Below are 22,145 nucleotides of genomic sequence, written 5' to 3' on the forward strand. Positions count from 1 at the left end.
ATTTGTAAGCTTATTATACCGTCTCTCACCGTTAAAGCATTCATTAAATTTTTATTGTATCGGAAGTTCCATAGACATTTGCTGCGTGACGATGATGTGTCTGTCAAATGTGGTTTATGCAACTGGCCCATATTGTTGCAATGTAATATGTGTGTTCGGGTGAAATCTTGCGACTCGCTTTAGAAGCCGATATCTTTAACTGATTAAGCTGAAATTTTGCACACATTATGTACATATATCACGTGACAATGCAATAATGCAATATTATGGTATAATGGACTTGATCTGATGATGGAGCAGAAAGGTAGCCATAGGAACTCTGTAATGAAATGTCATATCCCCATATTCCCGATCGAGTAAGGGGTTTTTAGAAACATCTCGGAGATTTTTCAGATGGTGATCTATTTTCGTACACCCTGAAACAGCCCGTCGGAGTCTGCGGTTTAATTTTACCGTGGAACGCTGCTATATTAATGTTTGTAAACAAAGTCTGCACGGCGTTGGCTGCAGGTAAGTATATTCAAACTTGTTTGATCAGAAGTGACTCTGTCTTTATCTATATATCTTAGACTCACTGAGGGAATTTGCATACTGTTTTGTTATTATAACTTCTGATGTACCTAAAAGTAACTAAGCATGACCTATTTAAAAAGATTAGTTGAACTAGTTTTTATTAACACGGAATAGCAAACAAAACAAATGTAAATAATAATAACTGAACCGATTTAGATGAAAATTCACGTCTAGACACATCTGATTTACTTGGAAATGACACTACATTTTGAATTAGGGACATTAATACAGTTATCAAGCTTAAATAATAAATATCGTTGAAAATAATCCCCTCCCCCTCCTTCACCCCTGTATCAAAAATCTCTAGCTCCACTTCTTAAATATCACAAATATTAATTATGCCAAGGAAACCCACCTGCATCAGAAATTCAATCAACCCCGTTGTTGACCGTTTAATTTGATTTGAGCTTCTACACACTGAATTACCTACTAATTATTTAGTATAATGATAATTGCTACGGACTACCTGGACTACTGCGTGAAACAGAGCTGCGTGCGTAGGCCAATGCACAAACGCTCACGACACGAAACGCTCGTAGATATCTATCTCTATTGCTCTTGCGTAGTGGCGCGACAGAGCCAGACTATCTTTCGCGGCGCTTCATTTTCGTATCGCGTCGTAGAAATGTCATTCGGCTAGATTTTAATATTCAGCTACTTCTTTTGCCCTACTATTATTATCTTAACATCACGTAAGTTCTTAGACTTGACGACCTTATGGTTAAAATGACTTTCAGGTTGCACAGTGGTCGTGAAACCTGCGGAGCAGGCTCCTCTTACGTCCCTAGCCTTAGTGACTTTGCTGAAGGAAGCAGGTATCCCTGCAGGCGTCGTCAATGTGGTGACAGGGTTCGGACCCGGCGCAGGGACCGCGCTAACACATCACCCTGATGTTGCTAAGATCTCCTTTACTGGGTCTCTTGAGGTTCGTACCTACTGTTTTTTATAATGTGAAGAAAATAAGATCTGCAGAGCATATACATATACAATAGTAATTATAAACAAGCTGTATTTGACTTTCATATGCGCATTGTAATATACCTACTTGGAAAAATAAATATTTCATTTCATTTCATGATTACATCGTGTTAAACTAAGCGATCATGACTTGGTAGTAGACCGTTTAAAAATATATAAAATCGCATTGTTGGAGGATTAGTGCGTTTTCACATTATCCGACCCGATATCGGATGTAGAACCGATATCCCATACATTTAAGCCGCCATCTTTGTTTCTTTCCTTTGAAATCCTTCCGACATCCGGTATCCGATCGGATAATGTGAAAACGCACATAAGGTGGAATAACATTCGATCTGGGGGCCGATTTTTGAGTCTCATTGTCACTAAAATACCGGTTGAAAACGGTGAATTGCCTATTATTTTCAGTGACAATTTTCTGAATTCGAACGCCGTGAGACTCAAAAATCGGCCCCCAGGGCCCGTTTCTCAAAACTGAAAGTTACAAGTGACAAGCAGAAGCCTCTTTCCAACTTGTCATATTAGACATTGACTACTACTTGTAAATTGTAACATGTAGCTTCGAGAAATGGGCCTGTTCAACGCGAACCGCGTTTTGGTGTTCTGCCCTTCGGAACGCACCGTGATGAGTATTTTATCCACAACTAGATTTTCCTGCGGCTTCGCCCGTGTACTAATCTAATCTTAATCGATAGAATCAGGCGTTACTTTGCGGAAATCCATGTTAAAAGTCAATCAGTGCTAACCTGTTATAATTACTTGCGTATTTATAACAGGTAATAACAGGTTTGCAAGTAATTATAACAGGTTAGCACTGATTGACTTGCACGTTATCTATTCGCGGATTAGCAAAGGAAAGTTCTAGTTTACGATTAATCTAATCTTGTTTTGTCATAAACTTTGGACCCCCATTTCCTCCCTTTATTAGTGCTCCTCTACACCTTATAAGGAACCTACGTGCCAAATTTGGAATCTCTAAGGACCAGTGGCTTCTGCTGTGCGTTTATATATCAGTCAGTCAGTCAGTTTCTTCTTTTATATATTTAGATTATTCGATACATACTTATGTCAAATACCTATACTTAACGTAGTATCGGCCAGATCAGTAGGTTCCTAGTAACTCGTCGTTCCCCGAGTTAACGGACATTTTTGGGCAATTGGCTCCTACCTATCTATTGGCTTAATGTGGCACATCTTGCGAATGACCAACGATACTAGTAGATATACATGAACACTCTTAACTTTTCATACATAAGAGGCGCTACAATATTAATAAAATGTGAGTGTGCACGGAAAAACGTCCCACTTTGTCGATTGCTATAAAGCCTCTTTGTCAGTTTTTTCATATAAAGATACAAGTAAATCTCGCCTTAATGGTAACCGACAAAGTGGGATGACAAATATTTCAATAGACTTATGTAATTAATTTTTAGGTTGGCAAGCAAATTCAGCAGGCGGCCGGAAAAGCGAATCTTAAGCGAGTGACACTTGAACTCGGCGGCAAAAGCCCTCTGGTAATCATGAACGATGCTGACTGTAAGTGTGTCTTCATCCCATAATTTATTACCTTGATTCAGCAACGTCATAAAATTAGCAAATTTTAAGTTCACTAACATAATAAATCTCTCAGGTTCATTTATTTAGAGAATACTAGCGACCCGCCCCGGGTACTATATCTACATGTAAACCTTCCTCTACAATCACTCTATCTATTAAAAAAAACCGCATCAAAATCCGTTGCGTAGTTTTAAAGATTTAGGCATACATAGGGACATAATTAGGGACAGAGAAAGCGACTTTGTTTTATACTATGTAGTGATAGTGATAGTGATAGTGATTTAAGGTTGAAGGTATAAATTGAAAATCTTTTAATAAATAATACTAAATTATAAAATTAATTACGTCAAGATGTATTTATGTACAAACCACAATTCAAATTTCAATATCTACACAATTGTTCCAAAGAAACCGTTCGCAGAATTGCGAAAAGTGTAGCTAAAAATAAGATTATTAAGATTTAATTTCTCTGTCCTTGATTCTTTGCAATCGAGGCCATAAAAATGACATTCATTTGAAATACTTACGCAGAGGGAAAGAATGAATACTTAAACAGTCGAAAAAATATTGTCATTTTATTTGTAAACTGTGAGTAAGAAATATACTATGTAACAAGTAGGTATGTACAGAATAGCGACCTTGAATGAAGGGCCGGTTGCATCAAACCGTCCGGCACCGTTAAAGCGTTCGTTTTGATTGTATGGGAAGTTTCATAGACATCTGCTGCGTGACGATGATGTGTCGAATGTCGAATGTGGTTGATGCAACTGGCCCTAAGATGTTATAATCTTTCATTTTAGTAAACTTAGCGGTAACTTGGGCTGCGCATGGAGTCTTCGGTAACCAGGGACAAATGTGTTTCGCCGCGTCAAGGACGTTTGTGCAGTCAGGCATATACGACACGTTTGTGAAGAAGGCCGTGGACTTTGCGAGGAATATAAAAATTGGCAATCCGTCTGACCCTGACGTAGACCATGGCCCTCAGGTACGACCAGGCTGAATAGATAGATAGATAGATAGATAGATAGATAGATAGATAGATAGTCATTTATTCATCACACAAGGTAATAGGTACATTTAAAATATACATTGTGTACAAAATATCTATACTACTAACAGTCTTGCTTAATAAAAGTTCTTTCACTTGAGCACGAAACACTGTCAGTCTTGATTCCCTTTTGAGATTTTCAGGTAATTTATTGAAAAGTTCAGGCAGGCAGTTGGCGAGCGACCGCGCGTGCGAGCGAACGAGCGACCGGTCCTATCCTCTTATTGTTAACTTAATTATCTCACTTATTTACGTAGTTTACCTGTATCGTTCAACTTTGAACCTTATTATCAACCCGCTACGGTCGTCCGGAGATTCTGTTCGAGAAGATGTCTTTCTGTAATAAGTGCGGTGAAGATTTCAATGGTGATGGTGATGTACCGTGCTCTCATTGTGGGGGATCCTATCACTATCGGTGTTCGGGGGTGCTAGAGACCACCTACAAAAAAATGACCGCCGAGAAAAAATCACTGTGGCGGTGCATGTCGTGCCGCCAGCCGGACTCGTTTAATGAATTGGTTAAGGAGATAAGGGGTTCAAAGGGCAACTCAACAAAATGCAGACTGGACTAGACTCAGCGAATCAAGGTATTAGCAGCATAGAAGGAAAGCTCGATTCAATGGAAAGCCGGCTTGAAGATTTTAATGCGCGGCTTACCCTCACGGAGAGCAAGGTGGAAATTCTACCGACCATTGAGGTCAAATTGAAAAAGCTAGAGGCCGATTTTGCTGATTTAAAAGCTAACGAGCGTGGCAGAGATCAATACTGCAGGCTGAATAATGTTGAGATGTGTGGAGTTCCTATGAAAAATGGTGAAAACTTAATGTCAATTTTAAACAGCATATCTGTCACCATAGGTTTTACTTTACAAGACTCAGATGTAGATTCGATTCATCGGGTTCGTCGGTTTGTGTCGTCGGCTGGCGGCGGAGACCGCGCGGACCCCCGACCCCCCGGCATAGTGGTTCGCTTCTGCCAGCGTCGCCGCAAGGACGAGCTGCTGGCGGCCGTGCGCGCGCGCCGCAACCTCACCAGCGCCGACGCCGGCCTGCCGGGTCCCGCGGTCCCCATCTACGTTAATGAGCATCTAACAGCCGTGAACAAGTTGCTTCTGAGACAGGCTCGTGACAGGAAGAACGAACTAGGTTTTAAGTACCTTTGGGTCAAGCAATGCAAGATATTTATGCGTAAAAGCGACAGCTCCAAAGTGTTTGCAATCGGTGATGAAGGTGATTTAAGTAAACTTAAATGACTTTTTGCTATGTTTACTATTAATTACATCAATAACACACTTTGGTCAATCTTAAAGCAGCTAATTTATTTTGCACTGAATGTTTGTTTGTATTACACAACAACAAGGAAAACTGTTTTAATTTATTTACGATCTTGCTATCTGTTACATTTTAATTTGTTTACGTTTAACTACTCGTCTGAAAAAGGGAATTTATGCCGCGTACGAACTAATAAACATAGTAATATAACTTTTTCTATTAATTTAACTTTCTTCCGTCATAGTGTTTAGTAATAACAACATATCAATTTACTATCAGAACGTAAGGGGTTTGCGGACTAAATCACATACATTCTTATCTAACGTTATAAACTGTAATTACGACATCATATGTTTATCCGAGACTTGGCTGAATCCTGACTTTTTTAGTACGGAATATTTTGATAACAGGTATGAGGTATGGAGGCGGGACCGTGCCGATCGCGGTGTGAGTCGTGGGGGTGGTGTGCTGGTCGCCGCGCGGCGAGGGCTCAGTGTGTCGCGCCGGGACGAGTGGTGCGCGGCGCCGCGGCACGAGGAGCTGTGGCTCACCGTGGAGCCGCGGGCCTGCGCCGGCGCCGCGCCCGCGCCCCGCGCGCCCCACTCTCCCCGCCATCGCCGTCGACCAGCTGCACGAGAAGGGCCATTGTTGCATATTGCCTGTGTATATTTTCCTCATAACGATAACCATATTACCTCTTTGCGTTGTTTTTTCGATAACGCGGCAAAGATTATGCATTCAAATCCTGACGATGTCTTTATTTTTGTAGGCGATTTTAATGTTTCCCATGCCTCATGGTCCCTGTGTGTTGACTCAAATTATCTCGATATTCAGCCTAGTGTTGACACCATTGCAATTCTTCTTTCTGATTTTATGGCTTTGACAGGTGTAAACCAATTTAACTCATGTTTTAATAAAACCGGCCAAGTGCGAGTCGGACTCGCCCACCGAGGGTTCCGTACAAACTTTCAATGGTTAAAATAACCATACTACTCATACTCATATTCATTTATTCATTCAACGCCATTTTACACGTCAAGATTTGATTTAAAAAAATAATATTCATACAACAATAATACTTAGAGAATAAATAGACAGAAGATTGAAATTACAAAAAGTTAGGCAATATTCACATAAAAAATGCACAAAAATATTTTTCTAATTAGGTAATAAAAAAATTGTCAAGTGTAGAACGGGTGCTCGACCAGCCAATTTTTTAAGCGATAGGTACTTAAAGTTCGACACACTAGGCGCTTCAATCACATATTGCGGCAATTTATTATAGACGGCAGGGTCCATCACATGTGTTAATTTGACCGTAAATTGGATTTCGCCAATTTACGGTCGATACCTACTAACTTTCCGGCATTTCGAATGTTGTACTTGGAACACATGTTCTTAGTTTTGTCACAGAATATATGTATAATGGTACAAGTACAGAAGGCTCACTCCTTTGATGTTCACAAAATGACGCTATTCTAAATTCTTACCTACATTAACAAACGGACCGCACGCGAGCAGCCAACATTGAATTTTTCCCCTCACTAGCTCGGAGACACGTGTTTTGTCCTTTAATACCAGCGGGTAAAAACGCATTTTATCCACTAGTGCTTTAAAATTGATAAAAGTAGGTGAATCTAGTAATAAAGATCATTTACCACCTGTGGAACTACTGGAAGCAGTGATAAAAGAAAATCTTGCAGTACAAAAGGCGGACTCATGCTTTAAGGCATTCTCTACTATGTTGATCTTTCTTTTATGCGGGGGGCTTCGCCCCCCGTGCCCTCCTTTATATGCTCTTAAGGGTCTCAAGAAAACCCTATCCCAACTTATTTTAAATACTACGTTGATCTTTCTTTTATGCGGGGGCTTCGCCCTCGAGCCCCCTTATTCATGCTCTTCAGGGTCACAAGAAAACCCTATCCCAACTTACTTTAAATACTACGTTGATGTTTATTTTATGCGGAGGGCTTCGCCCACCGAGCCCCCCTTTATTTCCTCTTAAGGGTCTCAAGAAGACCCTATCCCAACTTATTTTAAATACTATGTTGATCTTTTTTTTGTGGGGAGCTTCGCCCCCGAGCCCCTCTTTACGTGCTCTTAAGGGTCACAAGAAAACCCTATCCCAACTTATTTTAAATACTACGTTGATCTTTCTTTTTTGCGGGGGGTTTCGCCCCCCGAGCCCCCCCCTTTATTTACTCTGAACGGTCACAAGAAAACCCTAACCCAACTTATTTTAAATACTACGTTGATCTTTTTAGTAGTTCCAGTTCATATCTTCCGGCTCCATCATCAGACCTTGAAACCTAATCGTAGTCAAAGTTCATTACAAGACTTTTCTAAGAAACCCAAAAACTACTATGATACGATGTTCTATCATGTAGTTCCAGTTCATATCTTCCGGCTCCATCATCAGACCTTGAAACCTAATCGTAGTCAAAGTTCATTACAAGACTTTTCTAAGAAACGCAAAAACAGCTATGATACGATGTTACATCATGTAGTTCCAGTTCATATCTTCCGGCTTCATCATCAGACCTTGAAACCTTATCGTAGACAAAGTTCATTTCAAGACTTTTCTAAGAAACCCAAAAACTGCTATGATACGATGTTCCATCATGTAGTTCCAGTTCATATCTTCCGGCTCCATCATCAGACCTTGAAACCTAATCGTAGTCAAAGTTCATTACAAGACTTTTCTAAGAAACCCAAAAACAGCTATGATACCATCGTAGTTCCAGTTCATATCTTCCGGCTCCATCATCAGATCAGTTCAACAGTACCATATTATTGTACTGTCATCAGAACTACATACAGCTGCCAATTATCATTACGCTACGATCCTTGGAAGATGGTTAAATTAGCCTCCGTAGATTCCATTACATAAGAATAAGAATAATAAGAATAAGAATAATTTATTTACCAAGAAAAGGAATAGCTACAATTTTATCATTTACTGTGACTTCCACACTAGGCAAAACCTGTTTCGCGGAAGTCCGGTTACTTAAGATAGTTTAACAAAAATGATTCGGCTATTGACATACATTAAAAAGGAAAATCAAAAATGAAATGCTAAATGTAACAATCTAACAATTTGGGACATACATAGGATACATAGTTAGTTACATACACGACGACCTAATAAAAGCGTGTTAATATTAATATTAGCGCCATCTAGCTGAGCCCTTCTTCTGTGTGGTACTGAGGTAAGTACGTTTTATTCTTAGACTTTATCTGTCTATACGGAGTTATATATGTTTTTGACTAGAAGTATAGGTACTCTAATGAGTATTATTGTATTTAGCGCCGTCTCTCGGCAAAATTTACTAAGTAGGTAATTTACGCGACTTGAGACTTGTGCGAACCTTTAGGCATGGAAAGTCACATGAAAAGTTGTCGAAACTAATAATAGATGGCGCTGCATTTAAATTTCTTGACTGATAACGATAATTATCAGACGGACCGTATGCATGTTTACCACCTACGTGGTACAAAAAATAACTCTCGACGAATTCACCTTAAACATTAAAAACTAAATCAAAATCGATTGATTCGTTCGGGAGCTATGATGCCAGACAGACATGTCAAGCGTCAAACCTATTATTATTATAATATTTTTGCGTTGGTGGTTAAAAACAAGAAACCTCCTTCAAAACTATAATAAAACACAACTTTCTATGAAAATCGGTTAAGTGCGAGTCGGATTTCGACATTTCCATACAAAAAGGTCATGAGCGCCTGACGACATGTGATGGCAACGTGTACACTAGATTTGTACTTTAAAGATTTTGCGTATATTTTGGAAACTATAAGAGATAGAGCAAATAGACTTCAGATTTTGGTTGTCGGTGGCACAATTTTTTTGTTTTCGTATATATACACCATTTTTTGGACCTATTAGGGCAATATTATGGTCAGTGCAGTTCTAAACAGTCGTAAGCGCCTCTTTTTTAGTAGGAACTTAAGTCATTTTGGCAAATGCTTAAAATTTTTAACAATTTCTAAACAGAAATGAATTTCTTTCTACCTGTCCATGGCGCTCACAAAATTTCAAAACATTTAGTAAGTACTTGCAGCGGCAGTGAGTGAAAAATCTCAATTTGAGTTTTTTTCTCTTAACTCCGACTTACGCTTGACTGTAGATTTCTAATAGGTTTTCCTGTAATCTACAGGTAGAGGGCTATCTCGTGTATTTTTTTGAAAATTTTACGCTAAGTAGTTTCGGAGATAAGGGGGGGGGAATGGTCATTTTTTGCTTATTTTCTTAAATTACTTCTAAATTACTAAAATAAAAACTATAAAAAAAATATTTTTGAGATGCTTATAAAATGCTCTTTCATTTGATATGTAGCACAATATAGTTCTAATAACTTTGATTTTTAATTTTCAATTTTACCCTCCAAAAGTGGCCCCTATGATTAATTTTCGTTTAATTTCAGTTAATTATATTACATGTCCGTCTTTGGGCCACTTGTTTACATACGTGTGCCAAATTTCAAGTAAATCGGTCTAGTAGTTTCGGAGAAATCGGCTGTGACAGAGGGACAGACAGACACGCGAGTGATCCTGTAAGGGTTCCGTTTTTCCTCTTTGAGGTACGGAACCCTAATTAATGGACGCGTGTTAGACCTAGTTATGTCAAACGTAAACTGCGAGGTCACCGCCAGCTCATCTCCGCTTACATTAGAGGATCCCCAACATAAGGCGCTGTATGTTTCGTTGGCCCTAGAATTATCTAATTATTTGCCTCAATTAAAGCCCAATCAGACTATCAAGCCCAGTTTTCGTCGCGGTGACTATGACAATATTCGTAAAGAACTATCCGAGACCGATTGGTTATGTCTGGCGAACATGGATGTTGAGACTTCTGTCACGCACTTTTATTCTGTTCTTAGTAATTTAATAGAAAAATATGTGCCACATAAACCAGTATTTTCTAATAATAGGTATCCGCCGTGGTTTTCACGTGCACTAATTAAAATTCGAAGGCAGAAGTTGACCATTCATAAGCGATGGAAAACATATGGAAATCCCCTAGATAGGGCTGAATTCGTTTTATTGAGGTCTAGGGAACATAAAATGGCTAAAAAGTGTTATAATGATTTTATTTCTTTGGCTGAGGACAAAATTCATCATAATCCCAATTACTTTTGGTCCTTTATGAAATCTAAATTTCCGAGCAATCATATACCTGATCAGATGTCTTATCTAAATGATACATCCAAGGATGGACAGACCATCAGCAATTTTTTCAATACTTATTTTAACTCTGTTTTTGTACCTAATCTTTCTGCGCCACTGAACTTGTCACTTGCACCTGTTGACTCACTTATAGACCTCAGTAGCTTTGATATTTCAGAGGATAGTGTGTTTGAGTTTTTAAAAAGGGTAAATATTAGTAAGGGTAGTGGTACAGATATGATACATCCTTATTTCATCCTTATGTGCGCTAAAGAGCTTACCGCGCCTTTAACACAGATATATAGAAAGTCTTTATCGGAGGGCCACTTTCCTACTAAATGGAAAAGTGCTCTGATAACACCAATTTACAAGAGTGGGGATGCTGGTCAGGTAATTAATTATAGACCAATTAGTAAATTGAATATTTTCGCTAAAATTTTTGAGAAATTGGTATATAATAAAATAACTGCCGCTTTCTATCAGCATATCGCGCCCAGTCAACATGGTTTTTGTCAAGGTCGTAGTGTTGACACAAATCTTCTTACCTTCTCGGATTTTATTATTGATAGATTATGTTCTGGCCACCAGGTGGATGCCGTATATACCGATTTTTCGAAATGTTTTGACAAAATTAACCATAATCACTTATTTAAAGTCACACACAGGTCGAACGCGATTAATTAACATTATTTTTACCTTTTTTCCCAACGTTTCGGCCAGGTTGCACTGGCCGTGGTCGCGGAAGACTGACGTCCCAGCAAAGTGTCACCGGAGATGTAAACAACACAAAACTACCCGATATTAATTTATATAAATGTTCGGGGTAGACAAATAAATATAATCTACCCGCTTTTAGTTATTGTTTATTTCCCACCGCACGACACACAGCACTCACAACATCCGCGCACTAGTCCGAAGATAGATCTTTTGGTTTGAACATTTGAATCACTGGTCCCCATGTTGGCGATAATCTATACCCGTCTTCCCTGTTAAAGTTTTTAGGATATTTTTTAATTTCGATCGCCTCCCTCACAATCCGGGGATAATAGTGTCGCTCGGTGGAAAGAACTTTGGGTTTGTGTAGCTCAATCCAGTGATTCGTTTCCGCAGTAAGCAAGTGCTCGGCGATTGCAGATTTGTGCATATGGCGATTTTTAACTGCCGCTATGTGTTCCTTCACCCTCTCTTAGCGGCAGTTAAAAATCGCCATATGCACAAATCTGCAATCGCTGAGCACTTGCTTACTGCGGAAACGAATCACTGGATTGAGCTACACAAACCCAAAGTTCTTTCCACCGAGCGACACTATTATCCCCGGATTGTGAGGGAGGCGATCGAAATTAAAAAATATCCTAAAAACTTTAACAGGGAAGACGGGTATAGATTATCGCCAACATGGGGACCAGTGATTCAAATGTTCAAACCAAAAGATCTATCTTCGGACCAGTGCGCGGATGTTGTGAGTGCTGTGTGTCGTGCGGTGGGAAATAAACAATAACTAAAAGCGGGTAGATTATATTTATTTGTCTACCCCGAACATTTATATAAATTAATATCGGGTAGTTTTGTGTTGTTTACATCTCCGGTGACACTTTGCTGGGACGTCAGTCTTCCGCGACCACGGCCAGTGCAACCTGGCCGAAACGTTGGGAAAAAAGGTAAAAATAATGTTAATTAATCGCGTTCGACCTGTGTGTGACTTTAAATATGTGTACAAAGCGCGAGAACTTAAAGTGTTATACATAATCACTTAGTTAAGAAATTACTCGAACTCGGTATACACGGTGACCTTCTGCGGTGGATTAAATCGTATCTTTCCAACCGGAGCCAGGCAGTAGCGTTGAAGGGATACACATCATGTTTTCTCCCTGTCCCTTCTGGAGTACCCCAGGGCTCCCATTTAGGTCCTTTATTGTTTATCTTGTACGTCAATGACATGGCGACCTGCTTCCGTAATGCTGAACATCTTGTTTACGCAGATGACACCAAAATTTTTAGGGCTATATCATCGGAAGTAGACTGCCGTTCATTGCAACAAGATTTAAATAACTTCCACCAATATTGCTTAGACAATCACCTGTTCTTAAACACCGACAAATGTTTCATAATTAGTTTTAGTCGCAAACTCAATCCAATAATTTTTAATTACTCTTTTTCTGGTAATATAATAGCACGGGTATCATCCATTAGGGACTTAGGTGTTACAATGGACTCACAATTGAACTATAACTTACACATTGATAACTTATGTAAGCGTGCTTATAAAAAGCTAGGGATGATCCTTCGTATTTGGCCAGCCTTTCAAAAGACCTGTTACCTATAAATTGTTATTTTATTCCTTGGTAAGAAGTATCCTCGAATTTGGTAGTGTAGTTTGGTCTCCTCAGTATCAAGTTCACATTGTCCGTTTAGAGAGGATACAAAATATTTTCTTAAAATCCTTAGCCTACAGAACAGGTAAATATTTTGAAAATTCCGCATTAGCGGCTAAATATTTTGGTGTCCCGTCTTTGTCTAATCGCAGGAATTATTTAGATGTAATGTTTCTGTTTAAAATTCTTAAAGGTGCCATTAATAGTCCAGATCTCCTAAAGCTAGTGACCTTCGGTTGTCCGCGTCTCCCCTTACGGCCAAGGCCTTTATTCCATGTGAGTTTTTCTCGTAAGAAATATTCTAAGCATACTTTTTTCAGACGAGTTCCCAGTTTCTATAATAAACACTTATTCGATATTGATCCCTTTAATAATTCGTTATCTAGTCTAAAATTGCAATTGAGACGTAAACTTTTTTAAATAACTTTTTTTTTTTTTTTTTATAACTGTATTATACCTAGTAAAAAATATTTTTCGAAGCCTGTATTTGTCAATGCTTTTGGAATCGTAATACATATTTATGTGTTGCGCTTATTTCTGAACTACGTATTTATACTACTATGTTGTTATTAACTACTGTTTAGGTTAACCTCATATGTATGTTATGAACCTCCAGGTCTATTTGTATTACTTTAGTTTCTGGTACATTATGTACTACATATATGTATGATGTTTATTATGACTGTTTGTGTTCTAAATAAACTAAAAAAAAAAAAAAAAAGTTTACGACCAATTACGCCTGGCAATTTTTGTGTCATGGCGAGTTTGTGGGGACTTACACAGAGATCGTTTGGGTAACGATTCGGGCGCTCGGAGTCACCTTTCTTTTTAAACATGTGTGTATTCTCCCGAACAAACATAATGCATTCAAATATATATTGAGCCACAGACGTCATTATTTTAAGGGTTTGGAAGTATTCTCTGCACGTATCTCTGTATCCCGCGTTCATGATCACTCTTATCGCTTGCTTTTGCATTTTCAATACTCTCTGATGGTCTGACGAGTTTCCCCACAGAATTATACCATAAGACATAATGGAATGTACATACGCATAATAGGATTGGATTAGACATTCATGGGATATAATTGTACGAAGTTGTTTAAGGGCGTAGACACCACTTGCCATTTTAGCACATACATTGTCTATGTGTGTTTTCCATGTCATAGCAGGATCAATGGTAAATCCTAATACCTTAAGTAATGAACTATGTCAGTGGTTCCCAAAGTTTTCTGGCCTACGACCCATCAAATACAAGTTTACAAACTCGGGACCCAACTCTAGGAAATTTAACGTTACCAATACGAATAATTTCGGTCGGTTGGTGTGCAGTTCAGTACCAGGGCCCACTAAATATTCGCTCGCGACCCACCAAACCCACCAGGTGGGTCGCGAGTGTCGTGACCCATAGTTTGGGACACCCTGAACTATGTGTTTTCATCGGAATGGCTGGCATTCCTCAACTGTGCGTTTCTCCAGAACTTCCTGCCCCGCACAGCTAAACTGTGGAATGAATTGTCGCCTGCGGTATTTCCGAACCGACACGACCTTCAAAACTTTAAGAAAAGAACGCACCTCTAACACTTCTGGTGTTTCGGGTGTCCAAGGGCGGCAGTGATCGCTTACCATCAGGCGAACTGTTTGCTCGTTTGCCTCCTATCTCATAAAAAAACAAAAGTGGAACCACGTACGCGGTTTAGCACAAATTGCGTTTTCGCTCGCGAGTCTATATATATATTTTTTATTATTATTATTTGTATGTCTTTCCCATCACGGAACAATGGTATTCCGGACCTTTGGGAGGCATGCGCGGGGCCGAAGCCAACGCGTAGAGGCCCTTTCGACACTTTAATGAAATGTAAGGGGTACACCGAGCGGATAATGTTGCCCTTGCCCATATCATGGGACACACGCAGAGGCAACACCCGCCAGGGTGTAAGGACTATTTGAGAGTTAATGGAATCTAAAATGAACTGGTCTATTTTGATGAAAGTGATGGACTAAATACTGGGCTATGGATAAAAAACCGGACGCCTGCCTAATAAAACGGTATCCAATTTTATTTCCGGCAGACGGTGACTCGTCCCCACAAGATGGGCCCCCACAAAAAGCGACATCCAAGATGGCTCAAGGGCAACACCGGTGTGAGAACTCAAGGGTGTCGAGAGGTGTACACCGCTTTCTGTCCAGTGGCTGTTAAGCCACTGTACCAACTCGCGTCTTATGCAAATTTTCACTTCCACCCCTGGGGCATGTAGCCCTAACGACTCCACTCTGGACGGCCAGCCAAGGTAAGCCAGAGGTAGAGAGTACTGTCCCACCCACCCACCTTACGGGTAACAGAACTCCCCAGGAGCACTCGGGTACGTGGGGTCGCTGTTCCCCAACAGCTCGCCACAAGCTGCCCTGCGTTGACTGATTGCACCGGTAAAACCAATGGGCGATGGGGCTCGTCACATCCCTACGCTATTTATTATTATTATTATAAATGGGCTTACTCTTGGCCACAGACTAGTCAAAGGCAACGACGTGGCCTACGATGGAGTGAGCTCGCCCAGAAGATGCCTGTTCACTCTTGATTTGAAGGTTGCCGGGTTATATGAGCTCGTTATAATAATTACCTAGCGCAATGTTAAAACATAGGTATTACTTATTATGAGTAGGTATGGACTAGCGGGCGAGAGTGTAATTTGTGCTAGAGACTGCAAGATGTGTCCAATATGTGTTGAAAATGCAAACATCGGTACGGTTCGTACGTATTTATTCGGCAGAATATGGTGGATCTACTTAAGTATGAATATTTGCATGCAGATGGAAAATAAATATCAATCAAAAGGAGGAGCCCTTTCAAATATGTTTACTCTTTTAGTCCGACTGGACCTCCTTGATAATAAATTCCTTTTCATGACATGCTTTTTAGGGTTCCGTATTTTACTATAATTTAAGGTTGACGGTGACATGATGAACAGAGTTCTCGCCTACATCGAGAAGGGAAAACAAGAAGGTGCAAAACTAATGACCGGTGGAAACCGGATAGGCACAACCGGGTACTATATCGAGCCTACAGTGTTTGCTGACGTTGAGGACCACATGACCATAGCCAAGGAAGAGGTAACGTAGTTGTGTTAACGCAGTCTGTATTGATATATATTTTCATACAAAACAACTGGTGGTCTTATCGCTAAAAAGAGATCTCGGAAGTTAGTGCCCCATTTATGTTTTGTATTTTGTACAATAGAAAAAGAGCTTAGACATCCATATAAAACCGACACGATTATGCAGTAAACAGTTGATTGATAAAAAAAAAAAATTTGCAAATCAGCGCAACAGCGCAAATAATTTGCAATGTGGCTCAATTTGAACTTTAAGATACGTCAAACATTAATCCGATCAATAAGTATAATAGGTATCTAGATAGGATCGGATACTTTGAATTATTTGGAGTCAAAGCGATGTTTTTCTTTATCGAATAATGATTTAAATTTAAACTTGATCTCATATAATAGAGGTAAAAAAAGTTCCAACATTGCCATCAAAAAAGCTTTTTGCAACAAAATAATAATTTGTAATCGGTATTAAAAACGAAACTACTTCTACGAAAATTTGAAATCTAGAATTTTCATAATTTCAAAATGTAATATTCCTAGTTTGAGGGGTACAATCTTTTTTCATTATTTGTTCGTATTAAAGTGAACTCTCGTTATATTTGCGAGCAATCTCCTTCAACGAAATGAAACGAGTAACTAAAACTTTTTCGTCGAAATATGAATGTGTAAAGTCAAGAAGAGAACTTATTGATCGTTTCGGGGTAGGTACTTACCGTGGCTCAGGCTAATAGGCTACTAGACTCATAGCTAATTTGGCACAAGAAATGATTGTCTTCTGTAATATTTGACATAAGAAACCAATATTTAATGATTTTGGGTATTAAATGTGTACGATGACTAAGTATTTTTAATTTAAATATGCGAGTATTTTTATTTTATTTTGGCCACCGAAAACGCTGTCGGCCGTGTAGTGATGTAATAGAATTCATGTCAAATCAATCACTGACATAATGATCTTTATGCCTCGTACTTAAAGTGTCAGAAAGTGTTGTTTTCGCACTGAATGACTTCATTCACAGAAAATCTATAGCTGACATGGCTGGTGTTGTTTTTTCCTGATTACGTAAAACTGTTCTTTAAAAATAATTTTGCGATTTTTAAGTCACAATAAAATATGTATAATGATTTTTTTTCGGTTAATTGGACAGTAAGTAGTAATATAAGACAAACTTTAAAAAAGGGTCAAGTAGCCTATTAGACTTACTCGTACTTTATAAAATTGGTAATTTTATTTCTAGTTAATTCCACGAAGGGGAACATTGTTTACTATAAAGATTTTTAAAATACGGAAAACATTATTTTTAACTAAGATCCTTAAGAATTCCACGGTGCCAGAATGACATAGTGTTATTCGAGCATTTTCCGCAAGTCGACAACCATTGTGCCTATTTTTAACCGCCTTCCAAATCTCAAAGAAAGGGGTTATCAAGTCGTCTGTATGTTTTTTTTTTAATGTTTGTTCCTCGATATCTCCGTCGTTACTAAACCGATTTTGAATTTTTTTTTGATTGAATGTATATGCATACAGATTGGTCCCATTTTTCTCAGAACCCAGTTCTGATGATGGGATCCTGGAGAAATCGAGGGAACTCCTCAAATCTGAAAGGCATACATATGGTGATTTTTGTGTTTTTAAAGGAACAGCATGCATTTACGTACGGAACAGTGACATTTGGTGCAGTGGAACTCCTGATGATGGTCAGAATGGAACTCCTCAAATCTGAACGGCACACTTATAGTGACTTTGGTATTTTTATAAGAACAGCATGCACTTACGTCCAGAACAGTGACATTTGGTGCAGTGGAATTGCTGATGATAGTCAGAACGGAACTTCTCAAATCTGAACGGCACACTTATAGTGACTTTGGTATTTTTATAAGAACAGCATGCACTTACGTCCAGAACAGTGACATTTGGTGCAGTGGAACTGCTGATGAAGATTGAGCCGCCCCTGGTTAGAGTTCCGTTCTGATAATCATTCTCATCTGTAAGTACTTCAGAAACATCCAGATTTCAAAATTGGTTCAGAAATGACGGAGATATCGAATAACAAACATTAAAAAATATACAGACGAATACCCACAGACGAATTGATAACATAATCCAACATTTGAAAGTATTTATCACCAGAACCCCAAAGGAAGGCGGTTTTTTTTTCTTAAAAATTATGCGTGATAAAAACGAGGTAGCTCTAGCTCTACTCAAGCCACCCCCTCCTCACCGTAACCTAGCAGTATTTTTAGGTTACTAAATACCTTTGTTTTGAGTCCCTATCTACTTATTCCTATATACTTCTACCTGTTTACTGTCTAGAGGAAAGTGATGAATACCATAAAATCAAGTAGTTAATGTTCCAGATTTTCGGGCCAGTGCAATGCATCTTCAAGTTTGAGACGCTGAAGGAGGCGATTGATCGTGCTAATAACACTAACTACGGTCTCGCGTCGGGGATTTTCACCAAGAACATCAATGACGCCTTGCACTTTAGTAAACATGTAGAGGCTGGAAACGTTTGGTACGTATACTATAGGAAACTACACAGATTGACTGAGTTCCACGGTAAGCTCAAGAAAGTTTCTATTGTCAGTGCTGATACAATCCATACTAATATTATAAATGGGAAAGTGTGTGTGTCTGTTTGTTTGTCCGTATTTCACGGCAAAACGGAGCGACGAATAGACGTGATATTTTAAGTGGATATAGTTAAAGGGATGGAGAGCGACCTAGGCTACTTTTTAGGGTTCCGTAGTCAACTAGGAACCCTTATAGTTTCGCCATGTCTGTCTGTCCGTCCGTCCGTCCGTCCGTCCGCGGATAATCTCAGTAACTGTTAGCACTAGAAAGCTGAAATTTGGTACTAATATGTATATGAATCACGCCGACAAAGTGCAAAAATAAAAAATGGAAAAAAATGTTTTATTAGGGTACCCCCCCTACATGTAAAGTGGGAGCTGAATTTTTTTTTCATTCCAACCCTAACGTGTGATATATTGTTGGATAGGTATTTAAAAATGAATAAGGGTTTGCTAAGATCGTTTTTTGGTAATATTTATATTTTCGGAAATAATCGCTCCTAAAGGAAAAAAAAGTGCGTCCCCCCCCCTCTAACTTTTGAACCATATGTTTAAAAAATATGAAAAAAATCACAAAAGTAGAACTTTATAAAGACTTTCTAGGAAAATTATTTTGAACTTGATAGGTTCAGTAGTTTTTGAGAAAAATACGGAAAACTACGGAACCCTACACTGAGCGTGGCCCGACACGCTCTTGGCCGGTTTTTTGTTTCTTTCTAATGCGAGCGAAGCCGTGGACAAGAGCTAGTAATATAGATAGAAAACATCCATGCGCTAATTAAGAGCTAGGCAAGACCGGACGTCAAACACCTATGTAAGAAGAAAGAAAACAATTTACATAAGACCCGTGACAGAAAAACCGATTTCTCCAATAAGTCGTTTTTGAATTCCCCAATTATTGTTCACACAAATTATTGAATGCAAAATAATGAAACTATTCTAAGTCATCACATTAACACATTTTCCTCTGACACCTTTTATTTCTTTTTCTTATTACATAAATCAGCTGTCAAATTTTCAATCAATTTTGTCAAAAAAGGTTTCGTACAAAGCGTTATAGGTATGTACTGCAGACATCTGACATACCTTCTAGCCGACGCCGGGCTTTACAAATTTATCAATGATATACCTAAGTGGTAGATTTAACATATAATTTGATTTAAGACGCTACAGGAGCGAAAATGCTAAAATGGGAAGGAGCCCCCTTCCAATTTGGGAATTTTAGTTAAATATACTTAGTGTTATTAACTAGATTTATCGAAAAAATATTGTCCATTTAGAAAGTTCACTTAAAAGATATTCCGAAAAATCTGGTCTGCCCGATGGTTGACCGGTAGAGAATGCCTCAAGGCAGTCTCTCTTTTTTTGTACTCTTTTTTTTGTAAATTTGTGCAATAAAGTTTAATAAATGAATAAATAAAATCGATGTTCCGCTCTCGCCTGTTTCCTCCTTCAAAACTTAATCAATCGTTATGAAATTTGAGAATCTGAATAACAAAGAAATAATTTGTGTCGGACCGTTTAGTTTTTTTTGGCTAATTGTTACCAATTTTGAATTCCACACCTTTTTTGCGCCTTAATCAAAAAGGCCGTTTTTGGAAATTTTTGATGGGCTCTAGCGTCTTTAAAAATAAGAATATCAAAAAAATCAAAACGGTCCGACACAGATAGAAATAATTTAATAACCTGTGTTAAAAAAATCATTGCTCTAGACTTAAGTATATTGACCGGGATATAGACCGTGATTACCTTTACCTTTTTGTTTTCCGTGATCATGATGCATGCAACTGCGTCGAAATATCGGGAGCTCGACAAACATCAAAAAGGTGAATCACGGTCTATATCGCGGTCAATATAAGTCTAATGAATATAACCGTGAATCATTCAAAACTCTTATATCATTGCTCTATCTTCAAAAACCAGGGAGGAAATAGTCGAGAGTGTTTGTACGGGGAATTGACCCCTCCTGTATCATCTTAACCAGACTTAGAGTAAAAGGTCTTCCATCTAAATCAATTTGATAACTGACTGTTTTCAAATGTATTTTTTTTTCAGGATAAATACATATTTGGCTTCAACAGCGCAAACTCCTTTCGGGGGATTTAAGGATTCGGGACTTGGGCGTGAAAAGTTAGTAATTATTCTTAAAATGTATGCCCTTCACTAAGTACATACATATATATCCAAACATTTATTTATTTCTACTTATAGTTAATCATTTTAAAGTAACTTATCGTGTGTAAAATATCTGCAGCTGAATGAATTAAAACCTTATATTAAATATCTTCTTTATTATATTACAGAGGAATGGACTGCGTGGAAGAATACCTTGAAATAAAGACTGTCACCATATCCTTGCCAAAAACGATTTAAGAATTACTTTACTCTCTTAATAAATAATAATCAGAAGTTTTCTCAAGAACCGACTGCGCAGCATTGTGACTTGCAATTTTACTTACTTACATTTTTTTTAATACCACGTCGGTGGCAAACAGGTATACGGTCCGCCTCATGGAAAGCGGTCACCGTAACCTATGGACGCCTGCAACTCAAGGAGTGTCACATGCGCGTTGCCGACTCATTAGAAACTTGTACACTCCTTTTTTGAACAACCCCGTACTGTAGTTCATCGGGATTTTATTTCATTTTATTTTATCCAGAAAACTAACAGCTTAAGATCTAAGACTAAATTAGCAAAAAAGTGCATCTGAAAAGCCAATTACAGAAATAATTTAACGTATAACTAGCTGTGGTCATTCACTTCATTTATGTAATCACCACTTTATGTGGTCTGGCATGTTTAATTCTCATAACATTAATTATGTATATGTAATAATTATTATGACATAATCCTGTATGTGTAAAGATGTATCATCAATAAATAAAATATTTGCAACTCATCATAATAGGTTTTATTTTTCTATCTAAATTTGACCCCATCAATCACTTAAAAATTGTACTCGTATGATTTTATCCTATTAATCCTTTCACAATGACATACATGCTGTAAACTTTGACTTACTCATAAGTGTACATAACATAATAATTTTTTCCCCTCACTAGCTCGGAAACACGTGTTTTGTCCTTTAATACCAGCGGGTAAAAACGCATTTTATCCACTAGTGGGTAAAGTAATTTGACCTTGAATAAAGTCAAATTAACTGCTTTAAAATGGATAAAAGTAGGTGAATCTAGTAATAAAGATGATTTACCAGCTGTGGAACTACTGGAAGCAGTGATAAACGCATATTTTGCGTAGTAATTTCCTCGCTACAGTGAGGGGAAAAGTTTTGTGTTACACTCGGGTGCAAATGTATTTTACTTCTCGTGTGTTAAAAAACTCGCAAGTTCAGGATTCTATTCTCGAACCACTCGCTTCGCTCGTGGTTCAACTATAGAATCCTTTCACTTGCTCGTTTTTCAATTCTACACTCGGCGTTAAAATACAACTTTGCCCCCTTGTATAACAAATAACTATTATT

General features: G+C 38.4%; 1 protein-coding gene across 4 annotated transcripts in view; it reads left to right on the plus strand.

Annotated features, from left to right (window-relative positions):
- The window catches only part of LOC125242731 (aldehyde dehydrogenase 1A1-like), a 31,840-nt gene extending 10,276 nt beyond the window's left edge, over nt 1-21,564 (plus strand). The window contains exons 4-11 of one of the 4 annotated variants that reach the window (XM_048151647.1): nt 394-510; nt 1,311-1,498; nt 2,985-3,087; nt 3,909-4,093; nt 15,929-16,093; nt 18,448-18,605; nt 20,719-20,793; nt 20,967-21,564. In XM_048151647.1, coding sequence (XP_048007604.1) covers nt 394-510; nt 1,311-1,498; nt 2,985-3,087; nt 3,909-4,093; nt 15,929-16,093; nt 18,448-18,605; nt 20,719-20,793; nt 20,967-21,036 — 1,061 coding nt within the window. In that variant the 3' untranslated portion in view covers nt 21,037-21,564. The remainder of the gene's footprint in view (nt 1-393; nt 511-1,310; nt 1,499-2,984; nt 3,088-3,908; nt 4,094-15,928; nt 16,094-18,447; nt 18,606-20,718; nt 20,794-20,966) is intronic. The other 3 variants (XM_048151649.1, XM_048151648.1, XM_048151650.1) reach the window with 3 other exon arrangements.
- The last annotated feature ends 581 nt before the right edge of the window (nt 21,565-22,145 follow it).

The sequence above is a fragment of the Leguminivora glycinivorella genome, chromosome 3, assembly GCF_023078275.1.
Source record: "Leguminivora glycinivorella isolate SPB_JAAS2020 chromosome 3, LegGlyc_1.1, whole genome shotgun sequence".
NCBI classification, from domain to species: domain Eukaryota; kingdom Metazoa; phylum Arthropoda; class Insecta; order Lepidoptera; family Tortricidae; genus Leguminivora; species Leguminivora glycinivorella.